Below are 14,133 nucleotides of genomic sequence, written 5' to 3'. Positions count from 1 at the left end.
GTTAACAAATATAATAATATAAGTTTTAAGACTAATATATTACAAATTAAATACATCTATGTTTTGTATAGGGTGAAAAAGTTGAAAAATAGTATGCATATCAAACATGTTTGTAAGATAATGTACATTAAACAGATTCAGTTAATGCAAATGAAATTCTTAATTCATTTAAATATTATTTATTATAAAATATTGATAATTTAGACATGAATGGTTAAATAAAATATTACTATAAGTTTATTTTTTCATATAATTTCAAAAGCACTTGTGTTAACCTTTTGTTTCAATAAAATAAATTAAAAGAGAAATTTCACTTCACTCTTGAATATCTCATTTGAATTTTGATGAAATTTCATTGTATAGTTAAAATTTTGACAAATTTTGTTAAAATTTCGAGGTTTTGATAAATTTCGGATGATTCGTTGAGATTTCGACAGAAATTATGCAAGACATAAGTCGACTGCCATTTTGATTTCGAGGGCGACGGAAATCGGAAATTTCGACGAAAATTTTGACAATTTCGTGGAAAATTAAGACCATGATTCTGAGGAGGATTCCTTATTCCCCTATTCATGCTTTGTTTCTTCTTGAATGAAATATCTTCTTCTGTTGTCAAGGAAAAAAAAAAGGAAGAAAGATACTAGCTAACAGGAATATATCCTTCTTTCTTCTTTTAATAAAGCTATATGTTTATCTCAATGATTTTAAAGGGGGAGAGATAAAATTTTAATGACTGTTGGGGGGTGAGAGATAAAATTCTACTCAGAATTCAAGTATAAACCCAAACTTTGCAGAGTGACGATTTTCTGAAATAGAAAATTTAAGTGCAATTTTTGGGGGAGCATAAGCAGTGAAAAAATTTTAGCAAGATTAAAGAGGCCGAAATGAGCATAAAGAAACTGAGAAAAAAAATTAAGAGAAGATGAGATTAGAGAGTACTAGGGCAGGTAATGATTCCACAACAATTTGTAGTGTGATGACCGATCTAGGATGAGGAAGCCAGACTATATATATACAGAGAGAGAGAGAGAGAGTTATTTTTTTGAAAGAAGAAACTTTAAGAGAGTGAGACATTGCTAAGAATTTCAGAGAGGAAAGAAGCTTGTTTGAAGAGAAAGAAATTGAACCTAAGAAATGTTTAATAAGAGATCCAAAGCAACAGAGATGTATGAAACTTTTGGCAGCAACTGTGCCACATGGGACTAAGGGATGTAAACAGGGTGAATTGGAGTGAGAGTCGAATCAATTCTTTTTTTTTTGGCCAAGAATCGCCTGCCTCCCTCAAATCTCCCCTTGAGCATTGTATGTATCCTCATCCTGCAGTAGTGACCTGTGTCCTGCCAAGGAAAGAAACCTACCCTGCTAACTGTAAAATGATTTTGAAAAAATAAAAATAAAAATTTATATATATATATATATATATTGTTAAAATAAAATAAGTTAACTTACTTTGATATAATTATATTGTTGGCATAAGTAACCTTAGTATAACAATATAAAATAAAAAATGACAATAAAGCTAAGGGCAAATGAATAAAAATATTACATACATATATACAATCAAAGTGCATGCACACACACACACACACACACACATGCGCGTGCATGTATATTCCTTTAGTTGTACTCAGGCGAATTTGAAGTAGGAGACTACAATCCCCAATTATTTCCCTGAATTTGCATCATATCACACCATCACAACTACTGCCCCTATTCTTTTTAGTAACTAGAAAATTTGCCCCTACAAGGATGGGCAGAATTTGGGTTTAATCCTTCTAGGTCTGCACTTCCACCTTTTATACCCTCTAACATCAACTAAATCATCATATCAACCCTTGCACTGGGGAAAATGATGATTCAATGAGTCTGGCTAACAGAAACACTGGGCTAACCCACAGAAGATATGAAAGCAGTTTCCTTATGACCAAAAAGTAGTAGTTTGAGGCAGGTGCCTATTTATAATAGCCTCTATGGTGGCAGGTTCAAATTGTTTAGAAGTTGCAAATTCCATCTTCTGGGATCTCCCAAGATGAGGTCAGCCACTGTTTGATGTTGTGCAGTTATGGAGTAGTTTGGGTTGGCATGGGCTTGAAGTTCGGCAAACAGGGATGAACATGGTCTTCCCACACACTGATAGAGGATCCTGAGTTCACCTGAAAGCAGAGCCCTTTTCTGAGAATATCTCTCGTCCTGAGCACCCCATTTCAGAGCCAAAAGCTGCAGTGGAACGCAACGTAATGTTAACAATCTCCAGCCCACAACATTCTTCGCTTCATGTCCATTAACCCCATCCTCTCACAAATCCTATTTTCACTTCAGATCCTTCTCCATCTTTGTGTTCTACAGTTCTTATTTTTTAAATCATTTCCCTACATTATTCGTTTCAACAAACAACCTTGGGAAGATTTCAGAGGCTTCTAGAAGTCTGTTCTTTTTCCTCCCTTTCTTTTTGGCTTTGGGGAGGGGGCAGTTAAAAAACCACCTGCTCCTGCAACAGAACCAGTGCGTTGAAGGCACCACTAACTGCCCCACTGACTCATCCTCTGTCCGCTCCTTGCTCTCCTCTTTTCTAGTTACTCAACAGCGATCAAGAACCATTGAGCTGGCTACCAGTAATCATGACCATCACCATTCTAGGTCAAAATAATCCTTTTGTATGCAACCCATGCTTCCAACTTCCAGTAAACAGTTTCAATTAGTCCAATAGACATTAAAAACCATAATCCTCGTGAATCATGCTCCAACCTCTGAGCAACATCACCATCTCACGGCCATCAAGGCCAGAACAACCATCACGCATCATTTTTGTTTCTTAACAGCAACCATTTACACATGAAGTTGTGTATCAGTGACATATGTAACTGTGTTGGTCATTAAATTAAAGGGGTGATTTGTCTGCTTTATGGCTTTTAAAGTGTGGGGGAGATTGACTCAATCAAAGTGTTTGTGGGGTTGGGTAGGAAAATTAACTAGAGTTCAATTATAAGAATGGAATTCAACCTTTTTCTAAACAATTCTCTGAGCATTTTCTTTTTGAAATTAAAGATAAAAAAGTTACATGAAAACCACACCCTGAAAAAATTACAACAGCATAATTTTTTCACTTTGTCACGCTGTAAATTTCTGCTCCAAAATCTCAATGTCATTGTGATACCCTATAATTATAATATATCTGAAGCATTTTGGAAAGCAATAATATATGAAAAACTGAAATCTAACAGTGCAAGAATTTAGTCAAGAATATAGAGTAGCACTACTTTTGAACAACGGTTGCCCACAGCTCACAAGGATTACCACTTGTGAAATAGTGATGGTATTGACAACATTTTTGGCCATGCAATCATGAATTGAAAAGCCAAATGATGCACCATTACCTGCTTAGAAAGAGCCTTCTCAATAGTACCCCAAATAGGAAAAATCAGGCCACCTAGAATATTTACTTCCTGTACTCTTCTGCCAACTGTACAGAAGCTGCCAAGCTTACAATTGGGGCCATGCATGCACTGCAGGCCAAGGTAACTGTAAGCTATGGGAATGTAAGCTAAAATAACATCGAAAAAAGTTCAGCAACATTAAGTTGAATTTCATTGCATCCTTATTGTACCTGTTTAGAAGAAACTTTATATTCATCTTCCCAACCACTACGAGCCTTCTCTAGAGATGAAATTTTACGGTACTTGTTTTTCAGCTCTGCTAGAGGCATTTCTCTGAAGCAACTAAAATTAGAAGAGACAAACAAGGGGCTACAGACAATTTAAATCTAATATCGTGATGAACAATAAAAAATGTTTGATACCTTGGAGCTTCCCCAACAGCAGGACGAAATATCTTGTATATTCCAGAAGCAGAACTGCAAAAATTTAGATTAATGCAAAATAAATGGTACTAGGAGTTGAATGTCAAAAAAATAAATCAGAAATGGAAGAGAAACAACTCAGCAGTGAATATAATTTTATGTGAAATTTTGATACTGCATATGTGAACAGACTTAAGAGAAATAATTAAGCAAATTCAAAGTGACATATATTGTGAGAAAAAACAATGTGAACCATTGAGGGGGAGAGCGAAAGATGCAAAACAAGATCCTGAGGTCCTCTCAGAAGTTCCCAAGAACTTTGAAACTTGCCTAGAAAGTGATTCAAGAATTTTCAGTCCTGCTTTTAAAATGGTTTTCAGGGAAGTAGGTTTTCCATATAAATCAAAGCTACAGAAAGAAACTAGATAAGCCTAAAGAAGCCTATAAATCAAACTTAAAAAATGGCATGCATCACTATCCTCCCCCACTCTCTTCCTTTTCTTCCCAGTGGCTGTGGGGGAGGTGGGAGTAAAAGAACACCCTGTTGTTCTCATGCAAATAACAGTCCCAACTCAGACCAAAAAATCCTCAACTTCAATAGATCTAGAAGAGTTCAACATGAAAGTCAAAACCAGCAACAATTTAAAAGAAAAAATGTTAAGTCTCTTAACTCCAGGTCATTATTTTTCCTTTTTTGACATACAACAAAAAAAAAGGGTACAAATCCTAAAAAATTTCAAGAAACCACACCAAAATATTGGTCCTCCCTGTGCTAATTAGGCCAAAGAAGCCTGACCCCTTCCATCATTGCTTTAAAATGCCATATATTAAGAACTTTTCCTTTTTGAAAAATGCAGGCATATTTCTAATAATTCTTCTACTTTTGTCATCATTATTGGGAAATGATAGTCTTCCTTGAAAAAGAGAATTAAACCCTGAGGAGGGGGAGGGGAGGGGGCTGTGTTTGTATTTCTAATAATCCCTCAACTCTTGCTATCTTATTGGTGGTGGAAAATTTGATTACATCATGATTTATAATTTTTCTAGTTTTTCCTAGTTGAAGCAAGTCAAAATTTTGAGATATCTATTACATCAAGACATATGAGGATAAAGCCCTAGACGGCCTCCTACTCTACAACAGATTGGTAGAGTTAACTCTATTAAAAACAACCAACCAAGCCTTAATTTTAAAAGAAACATTGGCCTTTCAAGCGAAAAGGTCTTGTATTCCTGGATGAGATCCAACTTCCTCCAATAAAACCAAAGAGTCTGTTCCGAATCCTCCAGGAGAAAGAACAATGCAAACAAGAGGCAGATTCAAAACTATTAAAAAAAACACACACACACATCCCGGGATAATGCCCTTAGAACTTAGCAGGCTTCATACTCTGCTCAAGATTGTTAAGTGTTAAGTCTATTAAGACCGACCAACCAAATAAAAGCCTTAATTTTAGAGGGAACTTTAGCCCTCCAAAGACTGATAGAATGAAAAAGACAGGTTCTCCTTGATCAAAATCTCAAATGGTTGCAGAAAAGTTTCATGAAGAATCCAACACCACTTTCTCTCGTCCTCCCTATTGGAAAGGATAGTAACCCTCCACAACCTCAACAAAGACACAAGTTCCACCATCTCTCTATCATTAAAAGCTCTACAAAAAATAGAAATCCTTGGAAATTCTTCCGACTAGAAATCAAAAAAAGAAGAAACAGCCCCATTATATAATGAAGAAAGATCCTACAAACAGGAAAAAAACACAAAAAAGAGCTGAATCCCCCATGCAAGGGTCTTCCTAGAAATGAATGGAAAGGTCATTCCCGTCCCAAATTTATTAACAAAAAAATATGGATAGATATGAGACATACATCTCCACGGACTCTCAAAAGAAGATCCGAATCCCACATTAGTATACCACCCAAAATTACCAGAAACTACTAACCACCCTAACGAACCATGTATTGCATGGACTTTCCAAAACATGGTACATTTTTGTTCCAAAATGCTAAATCTAACAATCCAAAGTTTGAGTTCAGTATTTTCACATAACATAACTTTTTCTAGGTAAAAGTGGGGAATCATATCATTTTAACTCTATTTCTGTCATTATTAATATATTCCACAACAGAAACTCTTTTCTAGATTTAGAAACAGTTCAACATCCTCTCCAATATATACAAGTGCCATTACACTTTTTTCACCAATATATCTAATTAAGTATACCCCTAATGTTCCACATTTTAGAGTATGCACATACGACGATCCTGTTCCCATTCTGCATACTAGGACATTTCACGTTCTAGGCAACATTCCCACCATTTTCTCATAAACCAAATTTACTTTTAGTAGTGCCAAAGAGAGTTCTCTAAGAAAACGTCCATAACCATTTACTCCCAAGGCAATGTTTTTTAGACACCATTTCCCTCGACCCAGCCCCAATCCTATTTAGACCTACACAACACTTCCCACCCAACCAAATCATTTTTTCTTCTTCCCACCCCAAACATAAGAAAGCCTCTCATGATTCAATAAACCTAGCTACTCCAACAGGAACTTTAGAAATGACAAAAATAAATAAATAAATAAATAAGCTCTGCGCTAGAAAGACATGATTGAACAACAGAGACAAGATCACATAAAGAAGAAAAGAGTGCTCTCGACTCATCAAAGTGCTTAGCCTTCTTATCAACCACAGGAGCCCAAAAATCCACCGACAAGACTGAGAAAAGACACACGATCACCTAAAGAAAAAATAGCACACTTCAATTCATCGAAGCACTTAGCCTCCTTCTCAACCACAGGGGCCCGAAAATCCAACAACTTAAGATTACCACCCAAAGGCCAATCCAAAGTAATACACCCAGCTAAAGAAGCCAGCTCCAAAGATCTATCAAATCCAAAATTAGTACCAGTTATCTCACTCTTCCCTAACTAACTTTTAACCCTGAAACACACTCAAAAAGCTGTAAAATGGGGTAAGCACATTCAAAACAAAATGTGCCTCAAAGAAAAAGATAATGCCATCAGTAAATTAAATATGAGACAAGAATGGAACAACATATCTCCTTGCCTAACATTCCTTGAATCCCAAAACCATGATTTAGGCTCCCCATAAATAATAATAGAAAAAGAAGCATTAGATACAACCCCTCATCCAAAACCTTCAACTATACCCAATGCTTTTCCTCTCCAAAATCCAAATAGATCATAATATCCCTCCTTTTACTCCTTCCCACACCCCCAAAACCTCACAAAAATGGCATCCACAACCCACCCTTCTCCCACAAAAGCACTTTGTGTACCGAACTCAGCCAATTTGCAAGCACCCACGCAATAGTCTCATACACACTAGTAACGAGAGTAATAGGCCGAAGATCAACAACATTAATAGATCCACTCTTCCTAGAAACCGAAGTGATGAAAGTTGAGTTAATGCTCCTACCCAGAACTCCTTAAAGAAAAAACTCCTTAAAACTCTCCATGAAATCAGCTCTAACAAGTCTAACCACATCCCAGCAATCCTGAACCAAAAGAAAAAAAAAAAAAAAGCCATATTAAAACCATTAGGAGCCAGAGGCTTATCTCTATCTCTATTCATCCCAAACACTACCTACCTAGCCTCACTTTCCTCAAAAGGTTATTCCAACCAAGCTGCTGGTCTGTGGAAATGAGATTCCACTCTGACGCCCTTATCATTGGCCTTCCTTTAACCTCATCTAAAAAAAATATTAGCAAAATATTCAGTAAGCTCCCTTGCAATCACAATAGGGTCAAAAGTAACCTCTCCCTCCATCACCTCCAATTCCCTTATGACACTCCTCTTACCATTAGCCAAACTAGGAAAGAACTTAGTATAGAGAGCACCCTCACTAAACCACTTATATTTCATCTTCTGCCTCCAACTCCTCATTTCCCTAAAAGTTACCTAATCATTTTTTTAAACTCACCCTCTTAACCTCTTTCCACCACTAGACTCCTTGCCTCCTCTTTCCTATCCAACATCTCCAAATCTCTCAAAATATATATATATTTTTAAAAAATTCTATTATCCCCATAAACTTTAACATTGCACTTCTTCAACACTCCCTTCAACTTTTTTATCTTTCTCATAAATCTAAAACCCTTCCAACCCCTTTTAACCTACCTCTTCATTCTAGGTATCCTTGACCAAATGGAGAAAGGCTTATGATCCAACTACATACTTTCAAACCTAAAAAGGAGCCCTCTTATAGGAACTAAGAGCGATGTCACCTTCAATTCATTCCCTAAAGGACTGACTAGCTTAAGACCCATCCTCTCAAAGAGATTTGTGGGCCTAATTTGTTCCTATCACTCCTCAAAGAGTTAACCGCTAAGATCTCTTCTTTATTAGATTCCTCCCTCTCGCACAATTTGTTATCAGTAATTTCCAGCATATTAGGAATGGGAAAAAATACCTTTTTGAGAGTTTTAAGTCCTTTTTATTTTCCTGTTCAATATATCTAAGCCTCACCCACATCAATTTTAGAGTCAGGCACATCAGAGACACCAATGATACAGAATTCTAAATGAAAAATAAAGGCCAAGATCCCTCCTCAATTACATTTTCCAATTGGTCATCTGTATTTTTCAGATTGTGAACACCAACCTGTGCTTCTTGTAAGGAACTCCTATGTCCATCATCCCACTTAATCTTGTCCAAACAAAACACAAATTTCCAACTGAAAATATGCATTCAATAGACCCCTCAATATTCAACTCAAAATAAAAGGTAAACTCTTTTATTGACTAGTGATATTGTGTATATTATTCTTCTAAACCTCATACATTCAACTTGATTATCTAAATAATATTTGGGTTTACGTTAGGGCAAGAATGATGTGAAAAGAGAAAACTTTCTGTCATGAGTGAATGAGACTCAAACCAGCCAATATTTACAAATGAAGCGCTAATGACAATAATACCCCTAAAAGAATAAAATAATAATACCCAACATCATAAGTTGCCACCACTCTACCACTCCCTCTTGAAGCTTGAGATGGATAACTCAACCTAAGCTTGGTAAAAAAAATCAAAGAGAAAGGTTCTAAACAAGACTTTTGTGAACAAATCTCACAAAAAAAGAGTCAACCTTGATATGGTTCATATTCTCATGACACAAAGTCACTTGCAAATTTGCAATATAGGTAGCAGCCGATCCCATCTAAAACCATACTGCATCAAAGTATCTTGACCATATCAGAATTCATATAACACTTGCATGCAAGCAAAGCTTTACAATCCTAGCATGACTGCTTGGAATTAACCACAAACTCCTTTAACACTTGTACAACAACAAAAGACGTGTCAAGCATAGTGACAATCATATATATTAGCTCGCTAACCATTTTCATATACCACTGCTTATCTTAAATATTTGATCCATCATCTTGTGCATGGGAGAATCTAATCATTCAGCTCCTGGCATCCTTTCTTGGTCAACAAGTTTAAAGCATACACTTATAAGAACATTTTAACATTTTTCTACATTTAACAAACAAATACCAGTAAAATAGCTAAAGGTCCCTGCATCTTTGGTTTGGAACTAGAGTGAAGCCAACGCTTGACATCCACAATTCCTTAGGTGGCATTTGGTTCATGGGATCCTTCAAGAGTCTTGGGAATGTCATGCTCATATCATCATGTTTAGTGAACTGGAAAATCTAATCACATTGATAGGTCTCCCTCTCTATTTATAATGTGTCATGTCCATCATAATGACCATTATACCCTAACCAGCTCACGCTCACAGAACACAGTTGTAGAACCAAATAACTGACTAGGTAATAGTCCTAGTTTGCTATATTTGGATTTAACACAAGCATCCACAAAAGCTTTAATGAATAAACTAGCAACTTGGTATTCAAACTTCACATGAGAGGTTGTAGTGCTTCTCCACAAGTTTGTCCCGAACAAAGCAAAAATCAACTTGTGTTTCGTTCGCTCATGAAAGATTGGATTATTGCATCAACTCCATAGACTGAGAATTAGGAAACCCAAGTTCTCCAAACATATTCTTTAGAAAAACTTGTGCACATATAGTGTAAGCCATGGCCCTATATTCCACTCACCACTCAATTGGACTGCGAAAGTTTGTTTCTCACTTTCCAGGATACTAGGTTACTACCAAGGTGTCTGATTGTGGATCTTTAATCAGCAGGTGAGCCAATTAAATATGCATCTATATAGCCTTGAACACAAGTGTGGCCTGGATTGCTACAAGAGGCCTGAGGTATGTAAGATGCGAATGACAACACTCTAGTGAGTTGTTTGAGGAGAATCAAGAAAGATATTCCTAACAGGGTGATATGAGGAAGTTGACTTTCAAACAAGTAGGATCCAAGGATGTATCAATAGGTTTGGATCCTATTAGATTACCACTTTACCTTAAAGCTTAAGCTATTAGGTTGTGGGCCATCAATTTATATCAAGCTTTAAAACTCCGCCGCATGCACAGCCCGACCGCACATGGAGAGATAAACACACAATAGATAACATCCATTACAAGGAATACAATAATTTTTTAAACATCAAACAATAAATGCAGGCAACAAGACTAGAACCTAGGACCTCCTCGTAACTAACTAGGATACCATGTTAGAATACCACTTTACCTTAAAGCTTAAGCTATTAGGTTGTGGGCAACAATGTATATCAAGGTTTAATAGATCCCAATCCCATCTAAAAGGTCTAGCACATACTTCTATTGTCACAAGATGGTGCCTATAGAAGGACTTTGGATACCCTTGTAATCATCACCAATCATCACAATATCATCTGTGCACACAATCAGCAAAATCCTGCAAGCTGTGATAGAATACAAAGTGATTTGCCATGTCACTTAAGGCCAAATTGAAATCTACCAATTGACACTTACAGAGATTGTTTTAGACCTTGTAAGGATTTTTGAGACAACATACGAATGTTAGACTTCCCCCGAGCAACAAAATTCAGGTGGGTGGTTGTGCTGTATTGGCTTCCCAAAGATAATCATGTAAGAAGGCATTCTTCATATCTAATTGATATGCAAAGGCAAATGATAGGTAGCGGCTAAAGAGATGAACGGATGAATGAAGGTAAGTTTGGAGACCAAGAAATGTGCCAGAATAGTCCAAGTTGTACACCTGAGAATATCCTTTGGCAACAAGATAAGCCTTCAAATGAACCACTAAAACATCAGGATTGACCTTCATAGTATACACCGAGCGACAACCAACCAGAGACTTAAAAACAGGAAAAGAAAACAATTTTTAAGTGCCATTATACTGCACAGCACACATCTTTTCAACTATTAAAATCTTCCACCCAGAATGTGATAAGGCCTTAGAAACTAATTTGGGAAAATAAACTGCTGAAATAGTACATCATAGTAGTCAAAAGTGCGTCTGAGGCGCGAAACACAGCAGGGCGATGAGGTCAGCGCCTCATTCCTGTTGAGTTGAGGCAACCTTCAAGAGGCGCAGGCAGGCGCACTGAAGTGCACTGATGCTCCAGGAGCAGTGAGTCGCGCCTTGAACTTTTTGAACCTGTTAATAAAGAAAACATAGCCAGAAGGCCCAGAACCAGCCCTAGCCCTCTCCCAGCAATCCAGCCATCAACTTGAACCAGCCCTACTGCCCTAGCCCTTCGTATTCGAGCCTTCGACTCGAACCAGTGGGATTCATCTTCAATCCTTTGAACCAGCACAAAACCAGCAGAAGCTCTTCATCTTTGACCCTTCAAAGCAGCATGAAACCAGCAGGAGCCCTTCGTCTTTGACCCTTCGAACCAGAACGAGCCTTTCATCTGCGAGCCTTCAAACCAGTAGGAGCCTTTCGTCTTCAAGCCTTTGAACCAGCAGGAGGCCTTCGACTTCGAAGTTCGAGCCTTTGTGAGTTGTCAGGCTGCTTCAAAGTTCAAACTACTAAGTCGTCTTCTTCTTGTTCAGTTAATCTTCTTCTTCTTCTTCTTCTTCTTCTTCAGTTCATCTTCTTCTTCAGTTCTTCTGCTTCTTCTTTTTCAGTTCTTCTGCTACCTACCGCCTGCTGCCTACTGCTTCTTCTTATAATACTATATGTAATTAATTAAGTAGTTTAACGCAAGTTTATAATTAATAATATAACATTTTTTACAGAATTTAGCTGCTGTATTGTAATTTGTTTGGAAATGCAGTATGCAAACTATACATTTTTCTGAATATTTTTGGCATTTTAAATTCTAATATTACTATTGATGTGTTCATTTATCAGTTACCCATCAAATAGGCATTGTACACAATTTTAATGATTGTGCACCTCACCTTCGCGAGGCATGTGCCTTTGTCTCACGCCTCAGCTCCAAGTACCCTTTGCGCTTTGGTGCACCTTGCATCTTTGACTACTATGATAGTACTACGGAAGTAATAATATGAGGGTGGCAAGAAATTGTAGCAAATGAAATTAGGGATTGGATGCTGAGTACATGTACTTTTACCTTTTTGGACAACAACCAGAAGATCAACATAAAAGGAACATGGATCTTTAGATGAGGAAACCAAAGGCATAGCAGTAGGAGCTATAGGAGGTGCTCCTCCTTTATGTCGCCATCAAAGGAGGTGCTCCTCCTTTATGTAGGTGACTAAAAGGACTCAAATTAGAAAAAATGGTGGAGGACCGCTCGATAGATACAATATGCCAGAATTGGAAGGCTAGGCAGAGGAATGAACTCATTAAGTTGAGCAAAGCTCAAGGAATCAAAACAGTATGGTGTAGACTCAAAGAAGGCAACATTAAACGAAGATGCAATGCAAGATAGGAATCTAACAAATATATTTCTTTTGAGTAAAAGATTAGTCTAAAAAAATATATTTGATAGAGTGACGATCCAATTTATCCATTCTTGGAGTTAACAAATGGACAAAGAACACGCACCTGAATATAGAGGGTGATGGTGAGAATAATGGAACATTGGGGGAGAGGGAGTAGGCTTTTTTATCACCAAGAACAGAGGATGGAACTTTGTTGATAAGAAAGGAGCCAATGAGCACATCATTCCAAAAAACTTGGGAACACTCATCTTTTACATCACTTTCTACAACTTTATTTTGTTGTGGATTGTGGAAAGATGACTAGTGAATCATACCAAAATTTAATCATATATTAGCGAACTGGTAGAAAAGTACTTGATAGCATTATCAAAATGAAGCACCCTGGAAGAGAATTTAGCTTTACAACTGAGTCTTTAGTCCTTATTGCAGAAACCAACCCTTTCCCACTTCAGATTGAATGATTTCCCTTCGATCTGAACAGCGTGCTGAAAACGATTCTCTCTCATGGAAACAGGTGGCCATGTCAAAATAAAAACAAAGAGGGAACTAGAGCTTCAAGAAAGAGGAAGGTGGGAGAGCACCATAACCCTCTTCACAATTTAAAATAAAATTACTTACATATAGAGGACTGAGTTCATCAATGAGTAAAAATTAAGAACAAAAGCAGTACCAACAGCAACGTCATATACAAAGCAAATTGAAGTGATGGAAAATTCAGAATGTTGGCTTTTGTAAGGATATTGAACAATGACAGCAGGCACTGGAGACCACTTGGCCCCCTAAAAAATCAGAAAGGAAGAATTTAATAAAATTTGACAATCATACCCTTCTATTGCTAAAAGAAAGTGTCGTCTTCCCAACCACTCCCTCCTAGACTCATAGAATCCATCATTTGCTGAGCCAAGCCCATCCTTTTCCTTCTCATCAAGCAAGGTGCTCGCTGACTACATATAACTAAATCATTACACATTCGCATGATCATTTGTAATTTGGAAAAGAAATCTTAGTTAAAAAGCAATACCTCCCAGGTGATTCCCCGGTCCATACTGAAAGTAAACAGTACAGTAGATGCCCCAGACATATGGTCAGTGTGAACAGTCTGGAAAAGAAAAATGGAAGTTAGCACACATGATTTCATGTGAAGCAGGAGAAAGGCCCAACATTAGAAACAACCTTTGGTATTCCTTGCAGCTCAATAACATTAGCCTTTATATCAACAATTCCAGAGTCCAAATGTCCTTCAATGCGTGCATTCTGAATGAGAAGATCAAGAATGCTGACAAACAACTCAAACAGCCTGCAAATTCAATAAAAAGATTAAACTTTCTTTTACGTCAAGTCAATTAAAACAAGTACATCAACATAAAATAAAAAAAAATAACTAAAAAAAGAACTGGGAAGGAACATACTTGTTTTGGATATCAGGTGGCAGCCCCAAAAGCCGATTGAGAAAACGTCCAACATCATGCATGTCTGAATCAACTATACGGCCAGAAAACCTTCCAGAATCCTTGCCACTACCTATAGCATATATTAGGA

At 37.1% G+C, this 14,133-nt stretch overlaps 1 protein-coding gene across 1 annotated transcript in view; it reads right to left on the bottom strand.

Moving 5' to 3' along the window:
• The window catches only part of LOC131144792 (protein FORGETTER 1), a 100,395-nt gene that overhangs the window by 10,459 nt on the left and 75,803 nt on the right, over positions 1 to 14,133 (bottom strand). The window contains exons 24-30 of the mRNA XM_058093654.1: positions 14,004 to 14,115; positions 13,768 to 13,891; positions 13,616 to 13,693; positions 13,420 to 13,538; positions 3,797 to 3,850; positions 3,605 to 3,707; positions 3,375 to 3,503 (exon numbers count right to left, since the gene is read on the bottom strand). Coding sequence (XP_057949637.1) covers positions 3,375 to 3,503; positions 3,605 to 3,707; positions 3,797 to 3,850; positions 13,420 to 13,538; positions 13,616 to 13,693; positions 13,768 to 13,891; positions 14,004 to 14,115 — 719 coding nt within the window. The remainder of the gene's footprint in view (positions 1 to 3,374; positions 3,504 to 3,604; positions 3,708 to 3,796; positions 3,851 to 13,419; positions 13,539 to 13,615; positions 13,694 to 13,767; positions 13,892 to 14,003; positions 14,116 to 14,133) is intronic.

Source organism: Malania oleifera, chromosome 12, assembly GCF_029873635.1.
Source record: "Malania oleifera isolate guangnan ecotype guangnan chromosome 12, ASM2987363v1, whole genome shotgun sequence".
In the NCBI taxonomy this organism is placed as follows: domain Eukaryota; kingdom Viridiplantae; phylum Streptophyta; class Magnoliopsida; order Santalales; family Ximeniaceae; genus Malania; species Malania oleifera.
The sequence above is the reverse complement of the archived record's forward strand: the minus strand, read 5'-3'. Positions and strand labels throughout refer to the sequence as shown.